Source organism: Gracilinanus agilis, chromosome 5, assembly GCF_016433145.1.
Source record: "Gracilinanus agilis isolate LMUSP501 chromosome 5, AgileGrace, whole genome shotgun sequence".
In the NCBI taxonomy this organism is placed as follows: domain Eukaryota; kingdom Metazoa; phylum Chordata; class Mammalia; order Didelphimorphia; family Didelphidae; genus Gracilinanus; species Gracilinanus agilis.
In genome coordinates, this window is record NC_058134.1 from 285,450,829 (window position 1) to 285,461,895 (window position 11,067).

The 11,067-nt window shown below is 35.5% G+C and overlaps 1 protein-coding gene across 1 annotated transcript; it reads right to left on the reverse strand.

Moving 5' to 3' along the window:
• Positions 1 to 7,653: 7,653 nt before the first annotated feature.
• On the reverse strand, positions 7,654 to 8,601 carry LOC123250551 (olfactory receptor 9K2). Its single transcript, XM_044679677.1, has one exon. The coding sequence runs from the start codon at positions 8,593 to 8,595 to the stop codon at positions 7,654 to 7,656; it is 942 nt and encodes a 313-aa protein (XP_044535612.1). The 5' UTR covers positions 8,596 to 8,601.
• Positions 8,602 to 11,067: the final 2,466 nt, after the last annotated feature.

An 11,067-nucleotide genomic window follows, 5' to 3' on the forward strand; every position in this document is an offset into this window, starting at 1 on the left:
TCCTCCCACTTTGGTCTATTTAACTAAAGGTCAATAAATTCAGAGGCAAGGCTAGAAGATAAAAATTTAATTAGCATAAATGGATGGCCAGTTGCCAGGTGGTGAGCAATGCACTGAATAAGGGGTGCTACACAAACATATGTAACATTACAGAGAATAAAATTCATTTAATTTCCTTATTTGGGAATTTGGACCCATGACTTTGTCAGAGAATGTGTTAACTTTGGAGTTAAAATGTGTAAACTTTGGGATCTCTGGAGTTGCCAAAGATCAACTTTATTCTAATGGGAATGTTTTCTCTGTAGTAAATCTCATCAGAATATGCTCATGGGACAGAAGATTTCTAAAACAAAGAATATCTCCTTCAAGGTAGAAATCAGTAAAGTTCATCAAGTTCTTATCATCCCCAGAGTTTCTATACAACCTTATAGCTCTAACTCATTTCATTTCTAAGCTTACTTTTTCTATGGAGAAAATGTTTCCTCCAAACTTCCAGTCTGCTTCAACCTGCTGAAACAGCTATTTAGAAACGACAGAAATGTTTACATATATACCTATGTTATATTGGAATAACTCGTGTTTTGTATATCAAAATCTTGATATACTGCCACAAAAACAATTTAAAGGCAGGGAGGGGATAACAGAGAAAAAAAGGAATGTAATCCTTTTATAGCTTTTATTAATATTCTTTTCCTTTGCATCACAATTATTCTTGAAAATTCCCACTCCTTATAATAGAAAAGCAAAAATTCCCAATGCAATGAACTGATATGACAGTATAGGAAAGAGCCTTGCACAAATAGTTCTTTATTTCCATGTTGTGAAGAGAAAAAAAGCATTTGATTTTCTAGCTGTACGCTAGAACCATCAGTGACTTTCCAACTGCTCAAAATTTGGCTTCTTTTCAGTGATCTTCTTACTTATATTACTGTAGTCATTTAGTATATTGTTCCTGCGGTTGTCCTTTCACTTTGTCTTAGTTTAGACAGCTCCATCTACGTTTCTCTTACTTCCTCATCTTCAACATTTATCGTTGCACTATAAATATTTCTTTATATTCTGAGACCATAGTGCTCTCAATAAGTGTTTTTACTGTTCCCTCTTCATACCTTTTTTTTTTCAAAGAGAATTGTTTTCAAGTCTTGGCTACTCCAGTGCTTTCTACTCTAAATAATTTAGTAGTATTATATCTCTTATTTTGTTTTTTCCTTCCTTGATGAATATGCTCATTGGTGGGTTCCCCTGTTCAAGGTATATGAACACTTTCATGATTAACTCCAACTTACATCCAGGATATTTAGTCCAATTCCCAGTTTCATCTATAGTGTGCCTGTGTTTTCATAGCCATTCCCTCCACCCCACCACACAAAACTTAATGTTCCTATTATATCTATGTTTATTACATGGGGTATATATTATTACATGGAATATTTATATCTATTAAATTATTCCCAAGTTTGACATCATTCATTTTTTGATGAAACTTAAATATTAGCTATTCCTAAGCTTATTTTGGAGATGATCCTGAATCCTTACACCATAAAGGGTGTAAGCCAAAGAATGACAATGATCATTATTGACAAGTCCATTCTAAATGAGTTTGGAACCCCATTACCACTGCTTGATCATTAGGTAGGATGAGGGATTTGTTATGTGCTCTGCCACCCTTCACCCTTTACGATGACTTCCAGTCTAAAACCAAAATTTGACTGGCCAAAAATGAGACTTCCAATTCTGGGAAAGAACTGACCTTCCTAAATATTAAAGAGTAAATTCCTCAAATATTTCCCCCTTCTATAATTCATATAAATTTAAGACTCCCCCGTAACAATTCATTGAACAAAAGGCAGGATGTAAGATTCATTATCTTACTGTTGATTTATTACTTCTCTTGACCATCATCCTGCTTTCCACCTCTTGCCAAGACATTGATAAACAAATCTATGTTAACATGACTAACATGAAAATAGTAAAGATCTTTTTATCCTAGACTCCCAAATTAAGTTTTCTTCCTTGGCTACCACATCCTATCAATCGATCCCTCCCGTGTCTCTATCCCACTCTACCCCACCTTTCCATAATGAAATCTGGAATTCCATTTGTACCCTTTCAGCAGCTTTTTAACTACACCATTAATTGCCCTATTAATGTACTCCCCGAAAACATTAAATTGTTCATATGTTGCACTAAATTTAACACATATATATTGTTTCCCTCCAAAAGAATATAAGCTCTTTGAGGAAAGGGACCATTTAGTGTGTGTGTGTGTGTGTGTGTGTGTGTGTGTGTGTATGCACGCACCTGCTTATTTGATGTTTAATTGCTTGAGTTAAACTGTTTTCAAAAATTCATTTTAAGCTAAGAATTCTTCCTTTGAAAACTGTTCATATCCATTCACCACTTATTGTATTTTCCACGAAATAGAGATGTCTGACTTTCTAATGCCAGAACCATGTAGCCCAGCTAATGAGTATTTTTAAATCTTTTACAATATGGGCAACAAGGTGGCTCAGTGGATAAAGTACTGAGACTGGAGTCAGGAAAACTTGAATTCAAATCTAGCCTAAGAAACTTAATACTTGTACAAATCACTTAACCACTGTTTGCCCTACTTTCCTCATTTGTAAAATGGGGATAATAACAGTACTAATCCCCTATGGTTGCTATGAAGATTAAGTGAGATAATAATTGCAAAGCATTTAATACAGTGGCTGGCACATAGTAAGCACAATATAAATGTTACTATTCTTTTGATTTGGTAGTTTTTAAGCATCCACTAGTCACAGATAAACTTTTCTGGATATTGTCTAAAGAAAAAAAAAAATCCTGTCCTTGAGAAGCTCACCTTTCTACAAGTCGAAGCTGAAAATACATTTTACAACTGTAATTCTGACTGAGAAACCATGTAACCAGAAGAATTATCCACTCCAACGAATCATAGTATTATGAACTCCTTCTGAGCCCCTACTGGTGTTCTTCCATCATGGAATGTCAGCACTTTGTAACAGGGTGTTTGAAAAGGCACATAACATGTACTGGGTTGCCAACCAGCAACATCAATTGTAGGGGTCTCATAAAGACAGGGATTCTTTTCCTTGGATGATAACAAGAGGAAAATAAAGTGGATTCCATCCCCCCCAATAACTTGGCACTGTGGGAAGATATTCCTTGAAGTATGATAATTAAAAAAAATATATAACTTCTCTTTGTTTTCCACACCAAAAATATAATAATAAAACACATTAGAATAGGAAATATTTTTCAATGAAAAATGAGATATAGGGTTAAACAGAGAGTTTGGAAGTCTTTCTTTAACTGAATCTTGTATTTTAACTTTAAACTGATAACCATTATATCTACCTTTTGAACAATCTATTTACGAGGGCAGCTGGGTAGCTCAGTGGATTGAGAGCCAGGCCTAGAAAGAGGAGATACTGGGTTCAAATCTGGACTCAGACACTTCCCAGCTGTGTGACCCTGGGCAAGTCACTTGACCCCCCATTGCCTACCCTTACCACTCTTCTGCCTTGGAACCAATACACAGTATTGACTCCAAGACAGAAGATAAGGGTTTTAAAAAAGAAAGAAAGAAAAAAATCTATTTACATTCACCTGCAAAACTGAATTTTTTCTCTCATAACTTGTTTTTTATTTGGAGGGGAAGAAGCACATTTACACACAAAGGTAGGCTAGGACTGCCTTGAAGTTCTTGTGAAATCTGATTGTTAATTCTTTAGTGTTAGTATTATACCTCGGAAATCAGCAAATGCTACAGTTCAGGGTTTGATATATTGTTTTGATGATTTCCAAGCTTTAAAAAATGAAAAGACTTCTGGGGGGTGGAATCAAGAAGAAAATATTAATAATGCAGATTAAACTTAAAAGTATGTCCATACTTTGAGGTAGCTGATAATTGAATGACTACCAGCTCACCACTGATACACTTCTGCATAAGTTTATAAAATTCAAATAAAGCCCTTATGGCTAGCATTCAAGTTTCATGATCCCCACTTCAGGGCTTTTTTTGCCATTTTCAATATTTTCCATCAGAAGTATTCATTATCAACAAGATGAGTTTTGTATTGGATAAAATAATAGAATCAATATAAATGTGATACAAAAAAAACTGATTTAGGGTCATGTTACACCCTGAGGAAAAATTAGGACTAGCTTCTGTTTCACTGAATATCTCTACAAACAAAAATGGAACCTCAGAACAATATTTCACTGAAGAATTTTATGAGAGATACTAACAATGAGCAGGAAAATGGAGAGACTATAATGAGCATTGTGGAAAAAGGAGTTCAAAGAAATTGATTCCAATTCAGAGTTACTGCAAACTCTTTTCAAGGAATGCCCAATGGGAGATCTGAAAGAGATTGCAAAGTAGTGTGTGAATAAGCGATCCTTTGTGGTGTACTTTAAAATTGGAATAGAGCATGTAGGAAACACTTTTTTTGTCACTTGTATCTTGTGGATGAAATTCAGAAATTATTTCTTTCTAGTTTGCTTATCTGTACAGCAGCAGCAGGTAAATTGGCAAATAATGCAGGCATTAAATGGAATGAGGGTGGGATGACTGGGTGAGAGAGAGGTTGGAAATGAGAGACTACAACTATAAATCCCAGGACACTGGATGGTTCTCACACAAAGGAAAAAAAAAAACTATGGCACAAATCAGAAAAGATATTTAAGCTAAAAATTGAGAAAAATTGCCAGACACTTATACAAAAGACTATTATTAAAAGCCTGTCTGCATTTTGGGGGAGCTTATTATTAAAAATCTACCAGAACATTTCTACATAGATTTGTAAAATTCAAGCCAATTCCTCAGGGCAAGAACTCAGGTTCTAAAAATGAATTTTTAAAGATGCTTAGATTATCATGGACTAAAGCAGTTGTTCCCAAACTTTTTTGGCCTACTGCCCCCTTTCCAGAAAAAAAATATTACTTAGCCCCCTGGAAATTATTTTTTTTAAAATTTTACTATGAATTAATAGGAAAGATAAATGCACCTATGGCCATCGCCACTCCCTGGATCACTGCAGCACCCCCAGGGGGTGGTGGCGCCCACTTTGGGAATCACTGGACTAAAGGATAGAATTTCTTCCTCTGGATACTTTGAGGAAAAGCTAGAGAATTGTGTGGGATAAATTAGGTGGCATTTGTGCTTGGAGTTAGGAGTAGAGCTAGTATGACTGAAGGACCTTTCCAGCATTAGAAGTATCTGATGCTAGCTTACTCATGAGGCTTCACCTCTAACATTGCAATCAGTTTTCAAAGTTAACTTGAAATAACTTGAAATAACCAATAGAGGTTCTGTAAATCTTGATTTTGTCCTACTTCAGATACACTATTGTTTTTCATTCATTGAATCCACATTTTAAGGTATAATGATCATTTCCATATCCTTCTGGAGTAAACAGGGTCATCCTGAAATATAAATGGCTCATATAGGACCAAGAACATCCCAAAGAAACAATGCAGACAGATATTGAAGATGTGGCAGAGGGACTTTTACTTCCTCGTATACTTTTTCTTTAATGTACTAGACTAGCATTCATAGGGAAAGAAAACAGCTGTCTAGACATTGGTAGTGGTGAGGAATATGACAACCAAATAAATCACTTAACTTCTGTATTTTTCCATCTTTAGGATAGGAACAAAAAATTCTTACAACTTCCTATCCTGAAGGGACATCACTCTCCAAGGGTGGTATTTTATTTTCTTCTAAGAAAGAAAGTTATTGAGGTGTCTCCTGGGGAAGGGAGCCTGGGAAATTCATTCACAAATCCACATGAGGTTTATGGTTCACCATGAAAAATATATGTACATTTGAACCTACCTGGAGAGTTGACTATATTTTTCAGTTTCAGTTTTTATCTACATATTTGGCATCATCAGGACAAACATAGACATAGACAGAATGGATCCCAGTGTTTAAAGGAGAACTCTCCATTCATCGAATAATGCATAGTAGATGTTTAATTGCATTCTGACTTTCTCTTTTACTCGATATATATCAGGGTTGCTGCTCTGCATTATCAGAGGTAAATGTATAGAATTTCACATTCATTTGGACATTTAACTCTATAAAAGCACAAGTGGATGTTTTAATATTTTTCATCATAAACCAAAATCTTCAATGAATTCTAAGATGAATATAGCAGAAAGTTTAGTGAGGTATATATGTATATGTGTGTATATATGTGTATAGTTAGAGTGGAATTCTATTTTGATGATTATATACACATACATACATGTGTACTTGTATAGACGCATATATCCATGCATGTTCACACACTTGGCTACATGGGTTATTTATAAATTCGTGCATGTATACATATATGTATATGCCATGTGTGGTGTATTATGTACAGGTGATGTTTGTGTAATGTGTATATGTATACATGTATGCATTGCATATTTACATATAGTTAAATATATGCATGTGTGTGTATTTTACATATTTTTACCAGGCCAGTGATTCCATTGGTTCAGGAAGATTCGCTGGAGTTAATTCCTCTGTGAATGAAGATCAGCAGCATTCTGTGATTTATAATCTTAGAGAATTGCCTAGAATACCAAGTGATTAAAAGTTATGCAGTAGGTGTCAGAGGCAAGACTTCTTGGGAGAATCATTTGGTCTTTGGTGCCAATTATTTATCCATTAGGCCAAAATAGAAAGTATACATAGAAGGAATTATGACTTCAAGAGGCTGATTTCCACATATCCCATAGACAAAAGCAACAGTCTCATTTACTCAATCATCTCATACCTAAATTCCAGTTTTCCTGTCATATTATAGAAACAACTGATTCATTTCATTTTCACAAATCAGAACTGACTATATTAAAAAGGTCATTGTGATTTTCTGAACAACGCTGAAGTTTTATTTAAATACAGAAGATTGGAAGGTCTTTGAGGGAAGGGTCTGTTTTGTTTCATTTTGTTATGTTTTTATAGCTTTAGAGCCTAGCTTTGTGATGTGGACAAAGTATATGGTTAATAAATATTTCCTTTATGACCAGATTAAATTGAACAACACAAAAAACCTAGATACTGAAGGTTCTAAGAGTTCAGTTGAAAGACTGATCATATGCCTACTGTATGGAAAATTAAAGCTAGAAGAGAATTATGGATGAACTGAAAAATGCTAATCAACTGCCTTTTGTTTATACAAGGCAGCAGGGAATGAGTAAGCAAAAAAATTGTCATTTACTTTGATGATTTAACAAGATATATGCTTTTTTCCCCCTTGCATCTATCCTCATCTCCATTTTCCACACCAACTCCACTAAAAGGAGAAATTTTATGCCTATTTAAAAAACTGGAATGAAAAAATCTTCACTGATAAACAAACTAGAGTGCCAGTTTCCTGTACCCCAATCAATTCACCAACTCACCAAAATGTACTTCTAACCTAACTTCCTTTAGGACACTCCCAAAGATCCTATGAAATATTGGCTTCTCAGTGGCCCAGTTATTAAATCATTTCTGATTGTGATGCCTAGAAACTTGCAACAAAAGTATCCTGGAGGAAGTATCAACAGAATAGACAGGAAATTTTCACCACTAGAAATAATTCATTCCTAAGGAGATTTCTCTGATTCAAAAATAATAGAACTAAAGGAGGGAGAAAACTATGAAATTTAGAGCAAAGTTTTTGTTTTCCCTAAAATTCTTTTCAGGGACTCTTTGACATCCTTGTTTCTTAGAGAATAGATAAGAGGGTTCAACATGGGAGTAATGAGGGTATAACACACAGATGCCACTTTACGCAACTCAGGGTTGTTGGGAGGAATGAGGTACACAAAGAAGGCAGTCCCATACAGCAAACTCACCACCCCAAGGTGAGACCCACAAGTGGAGAAGGCTTTTGTTCGACCCTCAGCAGATCGGATCTTCAGGACAGTGGACACAATGTAAACATAGGATACCATGATGACTATCAGAGTGGGCAAAATAATGATTCCTGCCAAGGTTAATGACACCATTCGATTGATAACAATATTGGAACATGAGATCTTTTCAATGGAGTGGGAGTCACAGTAAAAGTGGTCGATAACTCTAGAGGCACAAAAAGACAAAGTAAAGGTGATACAGACCAGGAGAATGGAGGTGACCCAGCCACAAAAGTAGGATCCAACCACAAGTTGGGTACAAAGGCGTCTTGACATGCGGATGGAATACTGGAGTGGGGAGCAGATGGCCACAAAGCGATCATAGGCCATGGCTGCCAGGACAAAACCTTCTGCTACCATGAATAGGACAAAGAAGAAATACTGAGCCACACAGCCTGCAAAAGAAATGGACTTACTTGAAGATAAGAAATTGGCCATGGCCTTTGGAGCCACAGCAGAGGAGTAGGACAAATCAATGAAGGAAAGATTGCCGAGGAAGAAATACATTGGTGTGTTCAGTCGGGGATCGATCAGTATAATAGCCAGCATGCTGATATTCCCCAGGAGGACCATACTATAGACAAATAGGAAAGCCAGGAAGAGAAAGATATGGAGTTCGGGGTGGACTTGGAAACCTGCAAAGATGAAATCAGTCACCTCAGAATGGTTGTTTGTTCCCCGGTCACCCATGGCAGAGACCTGCTAAGAAAAACAAAGGCATGGTCAAGAAATGAATTCTCAGCTTTGAATATGGTATCCTTACAGGCAATATTTGCCAACTATTTTCAAATATTTGCCAATTTTTGATAACTCACTATAACTGCATGTTACGAATGTCCCTTTATTAAGCACTATTTATTTTCTTTTTAAATGAATATTTCATTATTTTTTCCTCCTCTATGTTCTTTGATACCACTAGCTCCAGCCAATTGGTTTTTTTTTCACCTCGAAATCAACTATGTACAAATCTGAGCTTGATGACTATTTTGCTGATAGTCTAGACCAGTGGTTCCCAAACTTTTTTTGCCTACCTCCCCCTTTCCAGAAAAAAATACTACTTAGCCCCCTGGAAATTAATTTTTTAATTTTAATAGCAATTAATAGGAAAGATAAATGCATCTGTGGCCATCACTGCCTCCCTGGATCGCTGCAGCACCCACCAGGGGGCAGTGGCACCCACTTTGGGAATCATTGGTCTAGACTTAAGAAATTAGTGGAGAAAAGGTTAGCAATGCAGATTAAACTTAAAAGTGTGCAATTTGTTTTTGCAGAGGGTTGGTTTTTAAACATTTAGAAGCATTCCAAAGAACTTAGATATTTCTGACATCAATGCCAGCCCTTACTATGCCATCCTACTTCTCTATAGAATAGCTATAATTTTCAATGTACTGTGTAAGACAAAAATTAAAAGATTAAATAAAATAAGTTCTCCCCCCCAGTAGAGTTTATAATGTTAGAATTGGGATTATGGGGTAGGGAAAGTAAGCAACATATAAAACTAGATTATTTAATGATAAGAATTAGGGTTTTTTTTAATGCTCTTATATGAGGTTAGAACTAGTAGAGAGGAGAAAAACCATTTTTTTATTTAGGGAGATCAAAGAGAAAGTCACAGAGAAAGAAAACTAATTCAAGTTGAGCCATCTAGTTTAATAGAGGGTTCACAGATAATTTTTATACGTAGACAATGAGGCCTACAATCTGATTTTATAAGCATGGGGAACATCCTCCACGAACTGCTAAATCTGTGAAATGAGTACATATATCTTAGGATTCTTCTCAAAGCACAAAGAAGTTAAAGGACTTTAATAATCACTGAAATAGTGTCAGAGTCAGGATTTGAAACCAGTGTTTCTCAAGTCCAAGTTCAGCACTCTATCAGCTATGCTGCCAATAATTATAATACATCTGAATGACAGCATAGTGTTTCAAGTTTTACAAAGTGCTTTCCTTACTTCCATTCTGTAATATAAATAGTATACACATTACCTTCTAATTCCATTAGTAAGAAACAGATTCAAAGGATTAAATGACTTGGTTATAAAACAACTATGAGGCAAGAATAGAATCTGGACCCAAGTCTCCTGCCCTGAAGGCTAATGCTTTTTTCATTGTAGTATGATGAGGCACAAATCATTGAGGGAACAAAACAAAGTACTCTATTGGAGTCATTAGGGGATGAAAGGACCTGATACTAAATGTAGTCATCAGGGAAGGCATAATGGAGAATGTCACACTGGAATTCATTCATTCCTGCATTCAAACAAAGGTTTAAGAAAACTGTCCAATAGCACAGTTGAGAAATGAAGCTCTGTGAACAATAAGTGTCCCACCTAGATTGGAGAGAGAATTTGTTTAGGGAGGGATATCAGATTAGATAGCTGGGAAGATAGAATGGTAAAAGATTGTGGAGGGGATCTATGTTCTCTACACACCCATATGTCTCTTCTGGGACCAAACAAGCAAGTCTAATCCCTCTTCAACCTAACAGTCCTTCCAGTATTTGAATTCAGAAGTCTGTACCCACTAAATCTCCTATTCTGCTGGTTAAATATTCCTAATTCCTTCCACTAATCCTCACATATTGTAATTTTCAACTCCTGTCGATTTCTTAAATGTCAACTTTTTAAAAAATATCTTCCAATCTATCAAAGTCCTTCCTAAAATGAACACAGTACTTTATTTGTGAACAAATCTAGAAAGAGCATAATTATTTCCTTAATTCTAGAGATAAACCATCTAAAGTAGAGCATAAAAGTAGTATAAAATTCAATTAACATTTGCTTCCCCATATCACTGTAAAGAATAAGTTTGGGTCCAAAGAAGTCATATGATTAAATATGCTCCCCTGTGCTTTTGAAGAAGTAGGGGCCATGGTGTGTAATATTGAATATAATGTATTTTTCCATTTGTTGATTGGTTTTGCTAAGTTTTTGTCACTCTTTTAAAAAAATTCTCTGTTTTAAGGGATAACTCTCTTAAGAAAATTAGAGAAACTACAGGAAGAAAAAGAAAGAAAGAAAGAAAGAAAGAAAGAAAGAAAGAAAGAAAGAAAGAAAGAAAGAAAGAAAGAAAGAAAGAAAGAAAGAAAGAAAGAAAGAAAGAGAAAGGAAGGAAGGAAGGAAGGAAGGAAGGAAGGAAGGAAGGAAGGAAGAAAGAAAG

What these genes read in the sequence shown, in the direction of transcription:
- LOC123250551 (XM_044679677.1), bottom strand. Translation starts at nt 8,595, where the DNA reads ATGGGTGACCGGGGAACAAACAACCATTCTGAGGTGACTGATTTCATC.